Source organism: Danio rerio, chromosome 6 (genome assembly GCF_052040795.2).
Source record: "Danio rerio strain M-AB ecotype USA chromosome 6, GRCz13ab, whole genome shotgun sequence".
Classification (NCBI taxonomy): domain Eukaryota; kingdom Metazoa; phylum Chordata; class Actinopteri; order Cypriniformes; family Danionidae; genus Danio; species Danio rerio.
Window position 1 is genome coordinate 16,711,361 of NC_141026.1, and position 24,668 is coordinate 16,736,028.

General features: G+C 35.1%; 1 protein-coding gene across 2 annotated transcripts in view; it reads left to right on the top strand.

Annotated features, from left to right (window-relative positions):
• Positions 1-24,668, top strand: part of drc11 (dynein regulatory complex subunit 11) — a 174,938-nt gene that overhangs the window by 37,715 nt on the left and 112,555 nt on the right. For both annotated transcript variants that reach the window (XM_087255608.1, NM_001098731.3), the window contains 1 exon segment: positions 24,260-24,366. In XM_087255608.1, coding sequence (XP_087111734.1) covers positions 24,260-24,366 — 107 coding nt within the window.

Sequence of the window (24,668 nt, forward strand, 5' to 3'; positions counted from 1 at the left end):
AAATCTGAATAACTGCAGCAAATCATCTTGACCATGTCTACATGCCTAAATTTATTGAGTTGCTGCCATGTGATTGGCTGATTAGAAATTTGCATTAACGAGCAGTTGGACATGCGTACCTAATAAAGTGGCCGGTTAGAGTATATATATATATATATATATATATATATATATATATATATATATATATATATATATATATATATATATATATATATATATATATATATATATATATATAGTATGTGTGTGTGTGTGTGTGTGTGTGTGTGTGTGTGTGTGTGTGTGTGTGTGTGTGTGTGTGTGTGTGTGTGTGTGTGTGTGTGTGTGTGTGTATAGAAATTTTTACATACTTGCTATTATTACATATTGTATTTTCATATTGTGGTTTTGCTAAAAAATATATTTTTTTTTTATTTTGTTTTTTTCTTGCTTACTTTTAATACACTCTCAGAAAAAATGGTGCAATGTTGTACCAAAGAAGGTGCAAACCCTTGTCACTGGGGCAGCACCTTTTTATGGGACAGAATTGTACCTTAAGACAAAGAAACAAATTTGTACCATTGCAGTTTGTAACTGTAAGGACATGATTTGTACCATGGGAAAACAAAATGTACCTTTGGTTTTTAAAACCTGCAGATACAATATTGTACCTTCATCAAAGGTACAAATCTGATCCATAAAGGTACCACCACAGTGACAAGAGACTTAACAGTGTTAAAATGCTTGCGAAACATTTATTTAAAATGCCTTAAATGTTTAGTTTACAATACCTATAGTTTTATTATGTATTACCAGTTGTTTTGTATTATTGCATCATATATTGTAATGTTTTAATATGGAAATTATTCATAAAATCACTTGGCCTTTCCAGTAACATTTATTTTTTTAGGTATTGTAATAAAGAAGGAGTTGTACAACCCTTTTGTACCAATTTGAGAACAATTGTGTACCCTTATTTCAGACGTACCATAAAAGGTACAGAACAGTATCATAAGAGGCTTTTTCTGTACCATATGAGGTACAACTTTTACAAAGGTACAAACTGTTCCTCAAGGAACATTATTTGTACCATCGTGTACCTTTTGTTTTCTAAGAGTGTATCCAGATAAACAAAGTTTACAATTAAAGGTAAATATTGTATAAATGTAGATGAATTTAAAGTTTTTATTTTTTACTGTAATATGGTATTTTTCATTTCCATTTATGACCCAAATAATTTATTAATAATTGAATTTGCTGTAGTGATTGTGTAACGCTATAAATAAAGGGCAATGTAAAATATGTCTATTTATTTTAACAGTGAATTTTTTATATCCGTCACACAAATTGCTTTAACACATTATTTGTCCTACCTGGCCTGATGCTTTACTTAGGTCTTATTCGGCAATGTGTGAATGCGTGAAGAGAGTGTTTGTTTAGCAGCCATAACTCAACCTTAACATTGCCCTTAGAACAGCAAATCAATCAAGTCACCCCTGAAACCTCTTGACAAGACATGCATGTTAATGACTGAGACAGTACTTCCTGTTTGTGTAGAGGTTTAAGGTCTTCCAACAGGAAATGAAAAGACTGGACTGCACTTCTAGTAGCCAATGATCCATGAACACAGTGGAGAGAGCTCGATCTCAGATCCTCCGAAACCATGAACGTTTCTCTGCATGTCTGAGAGTGTTTGTGTCAGTGGGGAGCAGGTGAACCAGAGGTCTGCAAAAACCCATTCTAAACATGTCAGTCTAACATTTCTAGGATAGATTGCTATGACAACATCCTGCTCTGTTGCACGCGCTCAGTGATTAGAGAACTTCCATCAACAAACTGGACTGTTCATCACAAACCAGGGGGTGTTATAACCCAGGGAACCCCATTTTAGTTCCGGTCCGCTTCATTAAAACCCATCGATCCACATGTTTTCGCATGCGACTGTGTTTCAAATTATGGTTTACACCTCCTATTTTGGGAACTTCAATTCCAAAGAAATAAAACTGATTATTTTAAATAAGTAATACATAGTGAAAACTGACTGTACATTTTACTGTAAAAATACAGGGTTACACATAATTCATTCAAGTGTTCCCAACACAAATTGATTAAGTTAAAGTAACAAATTTAAGTGGATTGAAGTTTACCTGAAGTTTCCCAAAAGAAATCTCTGGCATTAGGTTGTTTGAATAACTTACTTGTCAACACAAACCATTTTTTGAGTGTGGGCTGCTTTAGAAAAATAATATTGTGGATGGTATTTATGATGAAATTAGTATCACAAGCCTAACTGTGCCTAAAGCTCTCCTGAAATTTGTTCTTCCTCATTATTTTCTCTTTTTAGAACATTTGAAGGAATCTTCTGAATTTTAGGTGTTATTCGTGGTCTACTAAATGTAATTTGTTCATTCTAATAAGTTATCTTTTAAAGACACAGCTCACCTAGAAATGAAAATTCCTTCACTTTTTACTCACCCTCGGGTGGTTCCATTATGGGCCACTGTGACTTTATTTTTTTTCTGTTGAACACAAAAGAAGATATTTTGAAAAAACAGAATCAAAATGAGCTTTATTCGCCAAGTGTGCGCACACATTTTTTTAAGGAGCTCAGGATACATAAAGTACATACATCAGCCCAAAAACACTGAATGACATTTTAAAAAGTTTGTATACAGTCGAAGTCAAAATTATTAGTCCTTTGTTTTTATTTTTATTTTAAATATTTTCCAAAAGATGTTTAACAGAGCAAGGAAATTTTCATAGTATTTCAGGTAAAATTTCTTTTTTCTAGAGAAAGTCTTATTTGTTTTATCTCGGCTAGAATACAAGCAGTTTTAATTTTTTTAAAAACATTTTAAAGTCCCTTTAAGCTATATTTTTTATCAATAGTCTACAAAACAAATCATTGTTATACAATAACTTGCCTAATTACCCTAACCTGCCTAGTTAACCTAATAAACCTACTGTCGTTAAGCATTGAAATGTTACTTTAAGCTGTATAAGTGTCTTGAAAAGTATCTAGTCAAGTATTATTTACTGTTATTATGGCAAAGATAAAATAAATCAGTTATAAGAGATGAGTTATTAAAACTATTATGTTTAGAAATGTGTTGCAAAAATCTTCTCTCCGTTAAACAGAAATTAGGGAAAAAATAAACAGAGGGGCTAATAATTCTAACTTCAACTGTATGTGGTTTATGTGCAATATGTGCATTGTTGCAATTTTTATCTGTACAAATAAGAAATATTTATATAAAAGTGCTGAAATAGTAACTACTGATGTCGGTAGAACTGTAAGAACAACAAGTTAGCAATTAAAAAGCATATAAATCAGAAAAATACATGAACAGAGATGACTATTTTACACAAGGGAAATATGAATTACATTTAAAATAGCATAACAAGAATATAGAAAGAAAAGAAAGAAAGAAAGAAAGAAAGAAAGAAAGAAAGAAAGAAAGAAAGAAAGAAAGAAAGAAAGAAAGAAAGAAAGAAAGAAAGAAAGAAAGAAAAACTAAATGAAAGGGCACATGAGAAGGTAATCAAAACTAATACAGAATATTAAACATAGCAAACATTTTAGAAGTTTTAACTGCTTTCTTATTATTAGATGTTGAAATAGTTTAAGTACAGTTCCAATTCTCATTTCATAAAAATCATAAAATAGGGTTTACATTTAGTAAAATTACAATTATGTATATAAATTTTGCAACAGTTAACATGAGGTTTATCCAGAAACATGAATTTATCAAAGGAAATTGTTTCATTTAGCATAAAACCCCAAAACAGCATGTCTACAACTTAAAGAGAAATCACCACAAATCTTTTGGACAAGTAAAGGAAAAACAAGAACAATGGAGTTTAATGGCTACGGGTTTCCAACTTTTATCAGAATATCTTCACAGGAGAAAGAATCTCAAATAGTTTTGTAATAAGGGAAGGGTGAGAAAATCAGGACAGAATTTTCTTCTTTTTTTTTTTGTCAACTATCCCATTTGATGGACTGTGAGGAGATTAATGTCACATTGTTCTTTACTGTTTAATGAATGTTTCATTTATAATTTATGCACATTATCATAGGGCAGAAAAGGACTGCACTGTAAAAAGCAACTTTCAACTTTAAAAAGTAAGTGTTTGTGCTACATTAAATTGTTAAGTTTACTTTACTTAAATAGTGAAGTTGTCCTAGTTCAGGTTAAAGGTAACAGGACTTCATAATATATGTATAATGGACATAATCTCAGTTTAGTTAACTTAGATAAATTGTTGTGAATAAGAATGATGTTGATAGGTCTTTATAATTCAAGTATAATGCACATGGTTTAAGTTTAGTGAACTTAAATATTAAAGTTGACTCTCTCATTCACACACACACACACACACACACACACACACACACACACACACACACACACACACACACACACACACTACAGCCAATTTTATTTATGCAGTTATACCACATGTCTTTGGGGAAAAAAAAGAGCACCCGAATAAAACACACATGAACACAGGAAGAACGTGCAATATATATATATATATATATATATATATATATATATATATATATATATATATATATATATATATATATATATATATATATATATATATATATATATATATATATATATATATATATATTTATATATATATATATATATATATATATATGTATATATATATATATATATATATATATATATATATATATATATATAATTACAAAACAAATGAAAATAAAATTTTATTGTGAAGTTTGAATTTATTTAATTAAAAATGTATTCATTTTTATTTGCACATATTTGTAGTATAAAGCTCTAATGTTTGAAAAAGTTAGATAACATATATGAGTTTACCTGACTCTTTTTTTATAATAAGTTCAGTAAAGTACAACGTAGCATTTTATTTACCTGGGGGAGGTCTGAGGTGTCTTTTAAAATCAAGATCTGATAAGAAAACCTGTCTTTTTAAGTCATTGAATCTCATATTTATCATACAGATGTGCGTTCGGCTTGTAACTCTGAATGAGTCTGTCATTCTTCATAGAACATAGAGGTTCACTAGAGCGCATCACCCACTTCACATCTGCTGAAGTTCTCTCTGTACTCAGGCTCTCCGCATGCAATCATCTCAAGACATGAGCTGATGTCAAGACGCATCTGTTGGTCTTTAATCCTTAATCTCTGTCTTGCAGAAATGAACTGCAGTCAATCTAGTGTGTGATCTTGTTATTACTTCAAGTCTGTAATATGATACAGTATCATGTCATGAACAAGTTGTTCTGAGGACAAAGTGATAGCTCACACCCGAAAACAAAAAAAAATCTGTTTTGAATTTACTCTACATGTTGTTTCAAACGTAATAAGCCATTTAGATGACACTTTAGTCAAAGTAACAATTCACACTATTTACTACTGGCTTATTACTGTACCTGCCTAATAAGATATTAAGATATGAACTATTTATTAGAAAGTATAAAGTATAATCTTATTTTACATCCCTAATCCTACCTAATACCTAAACCCAACTACTTCCTTACCGATTATTAATTAGCAGCTAATTAGTAGTTTACTGAGCTAAAAGTCTTAGTTTAAGGTTTGTTAGTAGCATGAAATGTACATTAAAATAAAGTGTGACCAATAATTTGTTAACATTCAGAAAACAAATGAAGATTTTAATCAAATCTGGCAAATTTCTTTCGGTCTGAAATATGAATAGATTGGTTCAAAATGAGTCTTCTGGGGAGACATGGCCACTTTATACACTCTCAGAATTAAAGTACAGGAGCTGTCACTGGAGCAGTATCTTTTTAAAAGATACATATTTGTACCCAAATAGTCTATAGTGGTACCTAAAAAGTGCATATTCGTACCCAAATGTAACTAAAAAGTACCTTTGAGTTACCATTATAGACCCTTCAGGTACAAATATGTACCTTTTGAAAAGGTACTGCCCCAGTAACAGCTCATGTACCTCTATTTCTGAGAATGTATGAACAGATATAACTTTGATCAGCACACAGAGTTTACAACATTCAGATTTAATCACTAAAGTTTGTGCTTGCTTGCTTGATGTGTGAGAACAAATGAGAATCATTGGGCTTTTACAAAAACTAATGAGGTGTGCCCCCCTTTAAGCTGGTATGGTCATATTGTTATGTTCATTGATCTTTGTTTATATGTGAAATAGTTCCTAAATTAAGTTTGCTCATGATATAAAGCAATATTTTTTTCTTTAGAAGACTTGGATTAAACTGTCTAATTGTGAGGAATTGTAACTATTTTATAGTTCAATTCATTTGACATCAGTTGTATGAAAAGTTAAGATTTTTAAAAGGAGGTATGGCACCAAACCCCAACCCTAAACCCAACCATCACTGGGGGATGAGCAAATCGTATTAAACTGTATGAATGAGATCATACAAGTTCATACGATTTAGCCACTAAATTAAAAAGTTGCCATAAGAGTAATTCATATTGATGTATTTTTGATCTCTATGAACATTTAAAACTCTCAAGTGATAGGTGAATATGTATTTTAACAGAGCACGAACAGGAAACAAACCTCTTAAAATGCAGAATAAATATGCTCCAATATCTACATTTACTTTATATTGAAGCTGTGTCACTCTTTCATTCATTCATCTTTTATGTCATGCCAACATTTAGCATACATTTAGTCAGTATAGAGCAATACGTGTAAAGCTCAATTCAACAGTATGTCAGATCAGTACAACAACTGGTTTGACTGACAGCTGTGCTGCAACTTGAACTAAGCTGCTGTCACTGGGCAACAGCTGCAGTGCATTGGAATGGATACTGTTGCAGTTTTCACACTGCACGTTTTGCAGCTGTAAAGGTTTATGTGGTAGTAGTCTTCTCTAAACTGAGGTTAAAACATGGTTTCATTGTTTTATTTATTATGTTCATTATTTTATTAGTTCACTCCTATCACCTATATAAATACACTTCAAATATATGTACAGTTTAGCTAATATTATACAACACATGGAGTTCATTTACTCTCACAACATCTGCCAAACCTTTCATAATTATACCATACAAGTAAGTAAATTGAATGCTGTAATATGGCAGTTTGCAATGATGCAATACAAGATCATTTGGATGCTGTAGTTGGCAGTGCTGCTGTTGTGCTGTGCCAAATTTTCCTCCCCACTCCTTCTTTTGTCACGGGACATCTATTTGAATATATACATCACATTACTTTGTGTGTGTACAAATGACTTTTGACTGGAAAAATCATCCGTCAGCAAGCAGCTGTAACCTAGCAGGAAGCAATTATATGCCCAGTCAAAACTGCTTAAATCTTTTCACTTGGATTTTCCTCCAAATGGCACCTTGTTCAGCCGGTGGAGCAAAGGGTTACATTCCTGAGGAACAAAGCTTAAAGGTGTAATGAGGAGCAGAGATCCGAGCCTACTTCCCAAATATTGGACATAGCCAAGTAAAAGTAAATAGTAGTCTTTTTCACAATGTGGTGCTTGTATGTACTATATTTATAGTTAACTAAACTGCTGCCATCAACATCACCCATAGAAAAAAGGCAACTTTATAAATTATGAAAAGTTTATAATTATTGTTAGCATTTTCTCAACCCATAGAAGTAGAAGTGTACCAAATTGTATGAAGGTATACACATCTTCATATATAAAAGATGAAAACATATAGCAAAAATCAGTTTTTGCACAAATCTGCAGTATAACACTGATGCAGTAAAATGCTAAATGCTAATGCTAAATTTAAGAATACTTTGACTTTCAAACCCAAAAAATGTTTAGACTGAAACTATGAAATTTAGTAAAAATTTTCAATTTAAACCTTTATTATGCTTTAATAAACTTTTGCTATGTTTTAAAGAAGTGAGGCTAACATGGCTAAACAATGCTAACATGGTTAAACAATGCTAACATGGCTAAACAATGCTCCCTTTAAATCAGGCCTTTGATTTGTTACCACCTGGACGTTATAGGTGGCACATAAAGCAATCTATAAACAAATATTTGTGCTATATGCATTTCATCTTTTGAATAATAAGTAGAATGTTTTGTAGAGGTTAAGGACATTTTAAGTATTATGAATTTTGTGACTGCGTTATGTAAATGTTTTGTTTGTTTGTTTTGTTGTACTTTTGTTTTGAAAAATGCAATGGGAATTGGGAAATGCACAGTTGACACTAGCTATTGACTTGGTTAATGTCAGCTTTCCGCCGTTCAAAGACAACCCAGGCTTATTCTGAAAACCTACCACTTTAATACATTTCTGGTGAGCACCAAATACGTCCCAATTTTTTTTTTTTTTTTTTTTTGTTAATCTACCAGAGGTCACTGTGTTTGCTTTTTGAGATCTCAAATTTCTCTTGAGAGGGCCATTCGTGTCTGCTGTTCTCACCTAAATCCACAAGAGGCCGCTGTTGACTGACTGACTGAATGACTGACAGTTTTGAAAAGCAATCCAGAAAGAGAAAAGCCCTCGTCTGATTTTTACCACGTTCTCAGATTTTACCACAATCTCAACCTGTTTTTTACTTGTTTATTTTATTTTTTGGCTTTTGTTTTTGTCTTACCTGCTTTCTGGAACCGTTCTTTGCCAGACTTGAACCTTGCCATCATGGTCAACTCCTCTCTGCATTTTAAGTCTAGAGCTATTGGACAAACTGGTAACAGCGGCAAAGCTGTCTATACGGAGGTAATCGGTCAGCTGGTAGGCACAAAAAGGAACGGTGTCACCCTAAAAGCATTCGTTTTAAAGACGAAAATGCATACGTACTTCTGGCTACGTAATTTACGATCTCCAAAAATATATATTGGGGTTTTTAGAATGTGCCTGTGTTGTTCAAATGTCTTTTTTTTTATTAAGTAAACTATATTAAAGGTGTGGTCCACTACGATATCATATTTAAAACTTTAGTTGGTGTGCAATGTAGCTGTGTGAACATAAACAACATCTCTGAATGTAAAAAGTTCTAAAGTTCTAAGTTCAATGCAAAGGGAGATCTTGTTTTTTACAGAGTAAGCTTAGCAAAGCCTACAATGAATTTTGGGGACTACAAAAAAATATTTCCGGGCCTTGTGAGATCACAAACGTTTTTTTACCGCGCACACACACTGCGCAGCTAAGGGCCGTGGCCAGAGGCGCTGTAATGTTATAGCAGAGACAGAGCTAAAATGCGTCTAAACGCTGCTGTTTCCACAGAGCTTCTCTGTTTCTGTATTTGGGCTTCCAAAGGAAACAACACATAGATAGTGCTTACAGTTCAATATGAATTATGTTCCAGAGAATTATAAAATACATACCAAGCATGATTTGACAAAACACAGCTCCAGAATCTCTTCCAGTTCAGTGCTGGATTCGGTTAAAATCTCCTCAAAGCAGAAGCTGTGAACTACAACCTGTAAGTGTTTTTATTTGTTAAAATTGATCATGACATGTACAGTGTCTAGCGCTAATGGTATGCTGTAGCAACGATGTAAACAACAGGAAATGCTTTTTTGCACCTCAAACGATTTAGCTACAAATTAATATTTATCAGTCAAACTACTAAAAACACACACACTTCACCGGCGCGTGCAGCCTCTGTCTGTGTGTGCAAGACTTTGCAATGTTTCTCTTTAGGCAGCTTTTCTATGCGTTTTACATCTTAGATAATGAGGTCGCAAAAGATATGTGGATGATTCATATTACTTACACCTGCATATTCCAGATATATGTGAAAGACGTTGTTTAACGCGTTAAGTTAAAAAAATACAGGAGAGCTCACCTAACTCGTGGTAGCAGCAGAAAAAAAAATCAAGGCTCACACAGGTCGCATCCCACATCTTGTGCTTTATTCTTCAGTCAGCAGTGTCCCAATATACTACAGAAAATAACAATCCGAGCATCAGAGAGAAAGAAAAAGAAAGTCCCCCGCACGTTACACATGTCTACAGAAAATTCACACATTCATACACACACAATAAAGGTCTCTTAAAGGAGTCACACCCCATTTTCACTTGTTACAGACACTTGTCAGATTTTATTTTAGTGAGCAGGCAAGAGGTTGACTGACTGTTTACAGCAGAAAAGTGCATGCTTGTACGGGCGTGACGTGGAGCCGATCTGCGAATCGCAGCACATTATGACGATGACCAATCAGAGTCACTTGAGTGCGGGCCTTTCAGATGAACTAGAAAATATTTCAGTTGTTTTCATGTTAGCTGAGTAGCTGTATAGAATCAATGAGATTTATGAAAAAATAACTTGATTTCCTTCAAGTAAAACATGAGCACACATTTCTTTGCGTCTTATAAACACAACCAAGCTTTAAAATTACATTCTGGACCACCCCTTTAAAATAATGCAAAGGTATATTTGCAAAGGTATAAAGGTCTGCACTTTCCCAACTTAAAAATAAGACTAAAATAGTCTTTATGTCACAATAAACAGCATGATCGACCATTCTGAGCTGCTGAAAGATTTGTACGATATGTTCAGCAGACCAGCATGCTAAAATCCATGTCCTACATCCTTCCTGTGAGACAACTAATTAGAGCCGAGGGTCTTTGCTGTGCAAGTTAATCGGCAGCACACTGTTTTATCAGCTGTCGGTAATTGGGATATGATCATGCGGTGGGTTTATTTAGTTGTAATGAGGCGGAAAGGTGAGCACCGTATTTACCCAGAATCAGACGATAGCCAGCATAATCCTCAGAGGGACAAGCTCTGTTGGGAAAGTCACCCGCACTGCGATTAAGAAATGGCCATTTGTAGTACTCGGGGTAAGATTAAGATTGCATGCTTGGGCTTGTCTGGCTCTTACTTCCATCTTGCTCCATTTCCCTCACTCCTTCCCTTCCTGCATCCCAGTGTCACGGCGCACTTGTTGGATGTGACCGATGGATTTCATTTCAGTCGCTTGGCAGAAGAGAGCTTTGTTAAAGGGATAGTTTGAATTTAAAAAATACAATTTTATCATTGTTTAAACATATGTCACTTGTTTAGAACCTATTCTGTTGAACACAAAAGAAGATATTTTAAAGAAAGCTGGAAAGCTGTAACTATTGACCTTAATATTATTTGTTAGGACTGCACAATATATCATTTCAGCATTGATATTGCAATGAGATCATTTGCAATAGTTACATCGCAGGGTATGCAATGTTGAGTCTGTATTATAATTTACCATTTGTATGTCAGGCCTGTGTCTGTAGGGATTTTAAAGGCATTTGGCAAATTGCTCTCATACAGTTTAACTACAACCAAGAAGCTATTGATACTGTTTTGGGGAAAAAGGAGTCCCCTACATGTATATTTTAGCTTGGAGAAATGACTTCTACGTTACATTTGGAGCTAATTAGTTACTGTTTGAAACAACCTAAGCTCATTATGAAAACATACCCCTTTATACATTTCTGGAAAGTACCAAATAAGTTCCAGGAGCTGTTTTGCAGTTTTTGTTTTTCCGAATCCATCAGAGGCCGCTGTGTGCACTTTTGAAATCTCTAATTTCTCTCGCAAGTGGCATTCGTGCCTGCATTGGAGGGTGCTGTCGACTAACTGACTTACTCCTTTCTACCTAAACCCAACCGTTAGTGTTTTCAAAAGCACCAATTGAGATCTGTATATAGGACTACATTTTCAGAATAAGCCTATGTTGGTTAGAAAAGACAAATCAAGCAATTTGACTAAATCTGGCATCTTTTTATCTGTTACCTTGACAAAAACCTTGAGGACTAATGCATGATTGTATATAACGTTTTAATACTCCTTTTCATCATTCCCTGTTGTTCAAACAGGTCTTTGCAAACAAGTTTTTGGGAAGGGCTTGCTTTGTGGGTGTGTTTTTATTTATTATTATCTTTTTATTGCATTTTTTAATTCATTTTTTAATTAATTTTTTTGCTTATGTAATATGTCGACAAAATACGTTAAACAGAGAATCCTTTTTCCTGAATCTTTGCCTTCAGTAAAATCTTTTTTGACAAAAAAAAGCATTAGGCATAAGGAGTTGTACATTAGGTATGATTCTGATTTTGTTGAATTAGTTTTAACTTTCAATTATTGTACCTGAATATGCGGCTGAAAAACATGCCATGTTTTCACTGCGTAAAACATATGACAGAATAGTTGCCGGTCCATTCCGTAGAGATATTCAAGTCATCTGTTGAAATTGTATTCATATCGCAACATATGAATACTAACTTTACTATATTACTAAATTGCAGACTAACGAAATATGGCAGTGTTAGACTTTTCCAATATCATCCAGCTCGTAATTGTATTTTCTACAATGGAAGTCAATGGCAACAAGTCTTCAGCTTTTATCAAAATAGTGTTCAACAGAACAAAAAAAAGTTTGGAGGCACACCAGGGTGAGTAAATAGTGAGTAAGTGGGTGAACTTTCCCTTTAAGGAAGTGTCTGTTTCTCACTGTGTGCTGAATAACCGGGACAAATAGGCAAAACAGGCTGGCAGAACATCTCTGCAGACTGACCGGCATACAAATCCTCCCAAATGGTAACGGAGACCATACCATGAAGGTAACAGGCCGCTTCGGAGCCTAGCGGAGTGGATACAGCTGACCACCCTCTTCTTCTAAAATGTTTTTTCACTCAATCTCCATATGGTGGGTGGCAAATGTGCTTTATTTACACCACATTCAGTCAGAACAGATGTGTGTGGCTGCCCCCCTTTCCCACAAAACTGGCTGTCATGTCTGGAGAAATGTTGCTGCTTTCCTGTATATCCACAGTAGTGTCCGTTGTTATTGCACTGTGTGGGGTTGGACCATTCTCAGAGGTCTTCTGTGCCAATAAAGAGGGTTTAAAAAGCTGACCCCTAGCAGTGGTGTGTTTTCAGGGGAGTTAGGTGGATGTTGTCTTTAAACAAACAGGCCAGGCTGCGTCAATGCATCCCTCTGAAGGAGTGAGGCAATTATGTGGATCGTATTGCCCCGGGATGTTTTGAAAATGTGACTTTGAAAAGGAGGCTTTGTGGACGACAGTTTGACCTCCGACCTCGGCCAGGGATCTCATTTCAAAGTTCGATGCTTATTTTTAGGTTCCACCAGGGTGAGCTTTAAAATCAGTGCCCTTTGACCTCTGTGTGAACTTGACAGCTCGCTTAATTGAGTTGCTTAAAATTCAGAATTTAGGAATTGGCTTCAATTCGTGAGTAGGTGCCTCAAATGGTATAGCCAAAAATGACTGGAAGTTTAATTGGATAGTTGGAATTTTCTGAATTACTACAGAAAGATGTTGAAATGAAAATTATTTCACCCTGGTTTGTAAAATCATCTTTGAAGCATTGGACACATCAAAATGTCTTTAAATAATTAGTAGCCTTCTGCATCAGTATTGGAAGAAATACCAATATTTGTTTATACCAGTAACTGGTAGTAGTCTGTATTCATCCTTCATCGGTGTATGGAAAATACAAACTGCAAACGAAGCTTTTACATTTTAAATGTTCAGTAAAATATTACTGAATCAGATTTTTTTGCCATAAAAATGACTGATTTCGTGGTGGTTTATGTATATATATATATATATATATATATATATATATATATATATATATATATATATATATATATATTATTTATTTATTTATTTTTAAAATAATTCAGTACCCACTGAATTATTAGCCCACTTTTTATTTTTTTCCCCAATTTCTGTTTAACGGAGAGAAGATTTTTTTCAACACATTATTAAACATAACAGTTTTAATAACTCATTTATAATAACTGATTTATTTTATCTTGCCATAATGAGAGTAAATAATATATTACTAGATATTTTTCTAGAAACTTCTAAAGACTTGAGTGAGCGACGTATCTGAGTAGGGGGACGTGTGCAAAGCGACATACCTGAAGAGTAATGGGGTTGAGTTACGTGCGACGTACCTGAAGAGCGGTGGGGGTAAGTTGCGCGCAACGCGACATCCCTAAAGAGAGGTGGGGGTAAATTGCGCGCGACATACCTGAAGAGCTAGGAGGGATGCGGTTGAGAGAGGGGTGTGCAACGTATTTAAGGACCGGGCGGTAGTCTCTATGCATTTGCGGGATACTCCCACAACTTTCAGGAGACTTGGGATGTCTGCAAAGGAAAGTTGTATAACTCTTTTTAGGGCTTCCCCTACCATAATAAACCTAAAACATGGATTGCTTTAAAACTCTTTGAAGAGCCCATATTATACATGAAATAGGGTCATATCTTGGTTGTAAGGGTCTCCAACAACAGTCTAATATGCATGCAAGGTCAAAAAACACTTTCATGGTCTTATAATCTGCATTTATTTTTACCTAATTATCCCAGCGACTCCCGTATGAATCGTCCAGTGATTCATTTGTTCCCGAACCCCTCCTTAGCGCGAAGCTAATCTGCGCTGATTGGACCGATGACAGTCTGTCGCGATTGGTCAACTGCCTTCAGTCAGAGAGTGAAATGGCCAATAGCCAATCAGCAATATAAAAAGTAATCACAGTTCATACACGCTCGATAGTGTAGGCGTGGATTTTAGCTGCCACACACACACAAAAACACACACACACACCTCCGGACGACAACGCTCCTGCTTCCGCCCGCACCCGCCAGGTTTTAGCCTGAGAACCCGCTCCGTTTTCTGCCCGCCGCGCCCGATCCCGCTAGAGCGGAGAACACAACCAAAAATCACCCAGTATACAGTCCAGACAGCCAAGCTGTCTGTATAAACACACACACACAGCACCAAGCACACAAAGCTCGTTCGCTCGCTCTCTCTCTCATACGCGCGCGTGCGCACTAACACACACACAAGCACCAAGCAGACTCTCTCTTTCTAATTCGCATAGCAATATCCGTGATATTGCTAGACAGCCCGCTCCCGTCCCAAATTAAACCCGTTACCGACCGCTACCGCGATTTATTCGGAAATTTATTCCCGCGGCTGTCCCCGCGCCAGATTTCTGCGGCGCGGGAATAAATTTCCGAATAAATCGCGGGAGCAGAACTCTAGCACGGAGCTCCATAAACAAAGCAGCACGCGTCGCGTTTTTAACGTGACTTTGCACGCGATAAGAGAATATAGCCAGTTAACCTGATACATTACACACGGTTACAAGTAACAAATCACAACTAAATACATTTGCAAGCTAGAGTCAACGAGGCAACTTTAATCACACGTACTTACACTTGAGAAATGGAGGAAGAAAAATCCATCCTGACGTCCATCAGTAAGTTGCTCTTTACTGATCCTTCCTTTAACAAAGTCAGATGAAGTATTCTTTGTAGCATGTAGCTTCCAGAAGTTTCCAACTGCTTGGTTATAATGCTGATGTTTCATCTTTGGGTAGAGACTCAATATAATATCCATCTGCAGTGTGACTTCAATCGACCAGCATGTTTGTGTGCGTGTGTTTGTGGGTGTGCGTGTGTTTGTGGGTGTGTGTGTGTGTCTGGGTTTCTGCGTCATAGGGCGGGGCCTCAGGTTTGAAATCTCCCGGGTTTGCGCGTGCATGTGAATAACTTGGTTTCGTTCGTACGTCATGGCGAAACACCTAATGAATCGGTATCAAGGCGACTCGTTTGAAGCACTATGAGTCGACTCTTTTGTAGATGAATCAACCGTTTTAAACACTGTATTCTTACAGATTTCAGCCTTAGCTGGATACTTCACTTCACTTAGAGCTTTGTTACACACTACATGGAGGGGAATTTTCAAAAACCCATAATATGGGCTCTTTAATGGCAGGGGGACGTTTTCTATTGTTAATTGCAGGATAAGAGTTAAACGAAAACATTTATTGATTTTACACAGATCATAAAACCAGCAATACATGTAAAGCACAAATAATTTCCTTCAATTCGGTCACGTCCAACGACCATCATCCTTGAACCATTCTCCATCATTGTAAACTGCTTGCTTTTCGGTCTGTTCCATTGCTCCATTTGTTAGATGTTTGCTAGCACTTTTTTGCAGTCTGAAGCACATCAAATGCACAAAACGCACAATTTGTGCCACAGGATGTCTAATCCAAAAATCACTTGAGCTTCATCTACATCTGCTTACTGCACAGCTGGCAAAACATTACCCCGCACTTCATGTAATGTAATGATTGTGAGGGTGCAGGTAAGACGTAATTTTTCGAGAGACACTCAAATACATGTGTGTGCGTATGTAAAGCAATAAATTCTAAACTAAAATAAATATAATTTGATTATATGGTATTGAACTGGATGTTTTATGAGATTATTTAAATTTTTTATAATAATTTTGTGTTTAAATAAGAATTTTCCAGGATCGCAAAAGATTTGCAACTTTTTGTTGATTTTGCAATGGACTCAGTGATAATAAATGTTACTTTATTGTGTTTAAATCAGGTTAAGATACGAACATCATTTTGAACATATTTTATATATTTTGCATTCCATTTCAAGTGAAATATCCACCAAAATATCCTTATATTTAAATTGACACTTCAGATTTAATTGTGTTCGCCATTTTATCCACATAAAAAACATATGTCCGAGTAATTGGTGGTTCATTCCACTGTGGCAACCCCTGATAAATCAAATGGAGTTGTTTCCACTTAACATAAACATGTAAAATGATTAGGGTCTTTGTGTTGGTCTTCTTGATTTCATCTTGGCTTTCTTTCATCAGTTTTTTTGTTTGTTTGTTTTGTTTTGTTTGTTTTTTGTTATGTGCACTGGTAATCAGAACAGCCCATTTGAGTTTTCTTCTTGAATGACTGCCTAATGTTAAATCATTGTGTTAAGTTGCCAACATGCCAAAAAGGATATAGGGACTGGGATGTTTTTAATGTCAAAAAATATCCAAATCAAATCTTTTCATGATGTAAAGTGAACTTGTTACTTCAGAAGAAAATGGATTAAGCAACTCAATTCATGTGGGTTTATTTTTTTATTTCATCTGAAGCATCAGAGTACAGGAAGCTTATTGGATTAAAATTGTATTTATTTGAATAACAAAGATAAGCAAAAGGGTTTAGGGTTAATATAATATAGTCAAATTTCTTAATAAAAACATTTAGGAAAATGATTGTTAACCTGACAGGTAGAGTTTATTCTCAAATATTTTCTTGAAAAAACGATCTTCTTTGTGTTATTCCATCTCTTTTAATTAATTTTTATTTAATCCCAGTTTTAAGAGCAACACATAATAACGACTTCTGATAGATTATTTTGAAAAGTGGCAGAAGGTAGATGTTTTTCTGATGAATAATCTGTTGAACTGCATCCCAATCATCACAAATACTGCAGAAGATCTATTGGAACCCGTATGGACTCAAGATTCTCATACAAATCAGTCAAGTTTGGAGAAGGAAAAATCATGATTTGGGGTTACATTCAGTATGGGGGCGTGTGAGAGATCTGCAGAGTGGATGACAACATCAACAGCCTGAGGTAACAAGACATTTGTGCTGCCCATTACATTGCAAACCACAGAAGAGGGCAAATTAGTTAGCAGGATGGCGCTAATTCTCATATTTCAGCCTTCACATCAAAGTTCCTGAAAGCAAAGAAGATCAAGGTACTCCAGTCACCAGACATGAACATTATTGAGCATGTCTGGGGTAAGATGGAGGAGGCATTGAAGATGAATCCAAAGTCCAGCAAGAACACTTTCTTTGCCATTCCAGATGACTTCATTAATAAGTTATTTGAGTCATTGCAGATGTATGGATGCAGTCCTCCAAGCTCATGGGAGTCATACACAATATAAATTCTTTTTCCACTGCACCATGACTTTATATTCCATACTGTGCATTATTTAAGTGACAAAAGTTTTGTCTAAGCAAAGTCAGACCGTACGGTCCTACTTAAATAAATAGAAATCATGATTTAAAATTAGCCTAATCTAGAGGTCTTTGCCTTTTATATAAGCCACTTCTGATATCAAATAATCAACTAGAAGTCAATTTATTATTTGTTGTTCCTAAAACGTGCATAGGCGACAAGACTTTTGTCATGTAGTGTACTTTGAATGTGCACTTTTAGACCATTTTTTCATATGTTTGAAATGTTAAAAATGCACGTTATTGAAGAGGGGTCAGTTGTATGTCACTTCTTTGCAGATGTATCTGATGATTGGAGGAATGTTCGTGGTGGATCAAAGTAGATCTGTTCTGCTACCCGCTTAAAGTATGAACTTCCTAGTAAATCGTACTGTATATCAGAAAAGAGTGTCAAATCATTTGTTGTGATCTGATCTTGTTTTGACTTATTTCGAAGTTATATTCCCTCTCTTATTACAATTCGAGTATGTGCATATTTCTGGGCAGAGGTTTGGTTGTTGTTGGGTTTTTTTTTTTCTTACTGACATGACAAAAATGTGAAAAACAAATAACCTAAGCCAGGAACTTGTCATTATTTCTGACCAGACAAAATTTATAAAAAAAATTTATATCATAATTGTAGATTTGGTGAATAGTGTATCAGGCTAAGACAGGGACATCATTTTGAACATATTTTATGTATTTTGCATTCCATTTGAACTTAAATATCCTCCAAAATATCCTTTGTATTCAAAATGAAACCAGTTCTAGTTGTATCCGTCATTTTATCAAAATAGAAAAAAACACAGTTGGTGGTTCATTGCACTGTGGCAACCCCTGATAAATCAGGGATGATGCCGAAGCACAGTGATTGATCGAAGTAAGTAGTTTTTATTAACTTTAGGAACTAAACTGGAATGTAAAAATAATAATCAAGTTAATTTGACGTTCACAATCCTGGCTTTTTATGAATACTTTTACACAGTTATTCCAAGCGATTTTGACTTCTATCAGCTCTAATTCAATTTTGAATATTTTTGTGTGTGTGTGTGTGTGTGTGTGTGTGTGTGTGTGTGTGTGTGTGTGTGTGTGTGTGTGTGTGTGTGTGTGTGTGTGTGTGTGTGTGTGTGTGTGATTGTGTGTGTGTGTGTGTGTGTGTGTGTGTGTGTGTGTGTGTGTGTGTGTGTGTGTGTGTGTGTGCTTTGATCCTGAGACGCATGTTGGATTAAGTTTGCGGTTAATTTCTTTCTATCTCCATGATATGCAAATACAAAAAATGAGAAAACAATTAAGACAGATCAGTCTCTAATATAAATTGTTTAAAAAACATAATTTATACATCCACAACACAATTCACATTTACAAAACCCAATTCGTTGATTCAAAACATGATATCAAAAATACACGAATTCAATTCGTAAATTCAAAACAAAATTCATGAATTACAAAACCATTTTGTAAATTCAAAACACGATTCATAAGTACACAAATTCAATTCGTAAATTCAAAACATGATTCAAAAATTTTGCAAATCCAATTTGTAGATTTAAACCACGATTCAAAAATAGACAAATCCAATTCGTTAATTCAAAACACCATTCTAAAATACATAATTCCAATTCGTAAACACAAATCATATTCATGAATTGAAAACATAATTCAAAAACACGCACATTTAATTTGTAAATAGAAAATACTGTTAAAAAATATGCAAATCCAATTTGTGCATTCAAAACACGATACATAATCTACACAAATCCAATTAATTTGGCGAAAATGTTCATAAGTTTTACTTGTGAGTTGACGAATTGTGTGTTTTAATTATGAATTGTGTTTTGAATTTACAAATTGGATTTTGCACATGTTTATTGTTCAGCTCATGTATGAAGTTTTATTGTAAATGTATTATTTTTGAGACTGATCTGCCACCATAGAAAACAACTTCAGACTCTTTGTGAAACCAGGCCCTGCCATTCAATTCTATCCCAGTTTCCAAATCAACCTGGCGTATTGCCTTAAGTCGGGACAGGAAGTTGGTGGAAATGGACTTCCTGCCAGGATATGGCGCGTGAGAGCGCAGCACGGAGTACAATCAGACGCTGCGTTCTCAGCCAGACTGCAGCACCTGTGCTTCCTCTGCGCTCCACACGCAGGAGCTACAACTGAGGCCGACCAGACCTCTCTCAGAATTGTTTCCTCCTTTAGACACAGCGCTGACTGATGTTCTCCTGACTTTACTTTGATGCTTTGTGTTCAGCTTGAATTTGTTTTCACGTGTCAGAATATGTATGTTTTGCTGTTCTGAATGAATGTTTGGTTAAGTATAATGATGGCTTCCCAATGGTATGATCTGATTAGCACTGTTTTCGCCATGTGCTGTTGTATACGGAACCATTTTCTACTATAACCAGAAACATTTTAATACAGTTTTTGTCATCCGCTTTCATATTTTAGGCTATGAAAAGGCATACTTTTTTAAAAATGGTTGCCTTTAAATGTTTTTGAAAAGGTTACTGTTGTTACTTTGGGAAAATGTCTGAAAACTGTGACCTAAAGTGCATTACGTGTTTTAACTTGATGATTAAATTTACAGTGGTGGACTAGAAGACACTCGCTGGATCCAAATTCATATACTTTTCTACTACTGTATGTAGCCTGTGAAAAGCAGTAATATGTCTAAATAGTATTCCAAAAACAATAGGCGAGAAGTGCCCTTATGACAGACTTCCTACTTCCACGATGATTCTGAAGTGCTCATTCAGTAAACATAATACTCTCCCATGAGGACAACAGAGAGAATTTATGAATGGAAGTAAGACATCAACTAACACTGGTTGGTCATGTGACACTGACGATGTGATTACATAGTGGGCATGAATTTTGGGCATATTTAATATGTGATTTTAGACACACCATGGTTTTGAGCTGCTAAAAATATTGAGAGTCATTGTCTGACATGTATAACTCAAGTTTTGGTCACACTTCATTTTAAGGTACAATTATCACTAACAATAAACCATCCCTGCTGAAAAATCCAGCTTAAACCAGCCTAGGATGGTTGGTTGGTTTTAGCTAGTCAACCAGCCTGGTTTTAGACGGGTTTTGGCCACTTCCAGGCTGGTTTCCAGCCATTTCCAGCCTGGTCTTAGCTGGTCAGGCCGGAAAGTGACCAGCTAAAACCATCCTGGTTTAAGCTGGACGAAGCTGGTTTTGGCTGGGCTCCCAGCCTGCCTAGGCTAGTCAAGCTGGTTTTAGCTGGTCATCTAAATGGCTGGAAACTAGCCTGGAAGTGGCCAAAACCCCTCTAAAACCAGGCTGGCCGACCAGCTAAAACCAGCCAACAATCCTAGGCTGGTTTAAGCTGTATTTTTTTAGCAGGGATTTGCCTCAATAAACTAATTTGCTGCTTAAAGTAATATTCAACCAAAAAACGAAAATTACCTCAATTTACTCACCTTTAAACCATTGAGGTACATGACTTTTGTGAGACAAACTCACAAAACTTTTGTAGTTTTACATTTTATCCTGGCTCTTTAATCCTCTATAAATGTGTTGAATAGTGGCTTTTATTTTGAAGCTTCCTAAAGTGCATAAATTGATCATGAAACTAACTTTTTGTAACAAGGGGGTCGGAGTAACAACAGAGGTGATGGTCCAAACACAATTTATTAACTTCAATCAAGCAGGCACTGGTTAAACAGGAGCAAATGTGTACATACAAGGAAGTCCGGAAACATGGATGACAGGCAAATGTTCAATACAGTTGGCAAGGCAAGGGTCAAACAAGGAGATACTAAACCAGGAAACCGCTTTGTGTTAAAGGGTATACACCAACAAAAAATCTGTAATCATATAAATTTTAGGCCACAAATTTTTTTTAGCCAATCATTGAGTCTATTTATCTATTTATGTATGTTCAGGTATTTTTTAATTATTTCAGTGATATTAATGAATACAGTTTTTCTTGATTGCTTTGATGCAGCCGTCAACTGAAACTCCACATTTTCAAAACAGTTAACACGCAGGCCTAAACAGCCGCACTCATTGTCAAACTGACACATTTTGCTTGCAAAACGCACATACTGTGTCAAAACATTAAAAATATGCAACAAAAGCTAGTTTTACCTTCAAACAACACAACTTGCAAACAAGTATATGAGCTCTTTTAATTAATCATTACACAATGGACAACAAAATACAAAATACATATGAATGTACATAAGAACATAGGTGTGAATCAGAGCACCATTGCTTGCCATTGTAGCCTATTGCCAATGCCATTTGTTGTCTTTCTATTTGGACTGCCAAATTTGCCTTTTTGCAAAGAATTGAATGCAGAATAAGAAATGCTTTGATTAAATTTAAATTGAATTTATGACATTTTTTACAGTTTTTCTTGATTGCTTGGATGCAGTTGTCAACTGAAACTCCACATTTTCAAAACAGTTAACACACAGGCCTAAACAGCGGCACTCATGGTCAAAATGACACATTTTGCTTGCAAAAGGCACATATCGTGTCAAAACATTTAACATATGCAACAAAAGCTAGTTTTACCTTCAAACTACACAACTTGCAAACAAGTATATGAGCTCTTTCAATTAATCATTACACAATAGACAACAAAATACAAATACAGAACTCAAAATGCACCACCATTGCTTGCCATTGTAGCTTATAGCCAATGGCATTTGTTGTCTCTATTTGGGCTGTCAAATTCGCCTTTTTGCAAAGAATTGGATCAAGAATAAGATGTGCTTTGATTGAATATATATTGAATTCATGACATTTTTCAAACTGTGGCTGAAAACTGAAATACTGTATATAAAAAAACAGACAAAAGTAATAAAATACTGTAAATATTAGAGAAAACACATGTAAACTAATATACAGTCAAATCTATTGGGAGTATAGGACATAGCCATATTGACCTCCTCCATCAATGCTGGCACAGAACAACACAGACCTTCCATCGTTTTTATAAGGTTTGCAGAATGATGGCTAATTGAAGATTTGTGTGAAGGAGTGTCAAACCGGTGCTTCAGTGATTTCATACTGATGTTGGCAGTTTTTAATAGTTAGGAATAGATGGATTCTGTTTGGTTACCAAAACTAAAACAATGGAGTTTGGACTGCTTGAATGACATCTGTGTTAACTGTTTGGAAAAATGGTGGGGAAAATGTGTCAACCCAATGAGAAAGGGTTTACACATTTGCAAGACCGGTCCTCTGCTCTGCTGGTATAGTGATAATGAAAATGAAGAGGAAACTAGTTTCTTTAACCAGGTCAAAGCAAACTAGAAAAACTGTAAACTGTGGCTGAAAACAGTAATACTGTAAAAAAACAGACAAAAGTAATAAAATACTGTAAATATCAGAGAAAACATATGTAAACAAATATACAGTCAAATCTATTGGGAGTATAGAACATAGGCACTATTGACCTCCTCCATTCATGCTGGCACAGAACAACACAGACCTTCGAAGACCTTTTTAAGGTTTGCAGACTGATTGCTAATTGAAGATTTGTGTGGAGTGTCAAACCAGTGCTTCAGTGAATTCATACTGCTCTTGGTAGTTTCTAATGGTTAGGAATAGATGGTTTTTGTTTGGTTACCATAGCTAAAACAATGAAGTTTGGACCGCTTGAATGACGTGCTGACTGTTTTGAAAAATTGTGGGGAAAATGTGTCAACCCAACGAGAAAGGCTTTCACTTTTGCAACGAATTGTCTTCTGCAATGCTGAAATAGTGATAATGAAAATGAAGTGGAACCTAGTTTCTTTAACCATGTCAAAGCAAACAAGAAAAACTGTAATATGTGAATGTTTATAGCCAAGCCCGAAATTATTCATACCCTCAGGAGTGAATAATTTCAGGCTTGACTGTAAACATTAACATATTATTCAATAATATTACTGAAATTATTTTTAAAAAATGAATAAATTACAATTATTCAGTATACAATACTGTGTATGATTTATGTACAATATGCACATGTGATTTATGTACATATGATCTATGTACACTATAAAAAAAATTATAATTTTACTTTTTTTTCCGGCAGCTGGGGTTTAAATATAACGAAATTTCTGTAGTTTAGTATAAATTATTCTACGAAAAATGACAGCCATCAATTTTACGTTTTTAAAATGTAAAATTACAGATTTTATTTACAGTGTATTGTACAATACAGTTTGTAGTGTAAGGTCTTTTAGTGGATGTATTATATGAGAGACTTACAAACGGTTCCAATTGGATTTGCATTGTAAGCCTGGTTTACAAAATTGGATTTGACGTGGCATTTACTATACTCTCAAAGTAATTTAGCATAATCTGATTTTTCTTACTAAATACAGATTCTGTCTGGCCAGTAATAGTGAGGCTTGTAACTTAAACACTTTTTTGCCATATTTAAATCTACACATCCACATTGCTTGTGTGTTTTTATGCTTTTTTGCCATATTTAAATCTACACATCCATATTGCTTGTGTGTTGCAGAAGTTTGGCAAAACCGAGATGAACAACAAAACTTCCTTCAACGTTTTGATGCTCAGTTGGTGCGAGAGGAGAAGAGACTGGAGGTTGAAGTGGAGCTCAGAGTTCAGGTGGGACTAGACTCCATAAAATGTGTCAGAAAAACTAAACATTTTACATTCTGTTTTAAAAATGGATACTTTTTGGATTTCCAGATGAATTTTTGTTTATACATATTTGAGTTATTTAACATTACACTCTCAGAAATAAAGGTATGTGAGCTGTCACTGGGGTGGTACCTTTTCAAAAGGTACAAATTTGTACCTATAAGGTCCATATTAATACCTCAAGGGTACATTTTTGTACCTAAAAAGTACAAAAGTGTTCCTCTTAAAGTTTGTAGGTACTAATAAATACTTTTGAGATACCAATA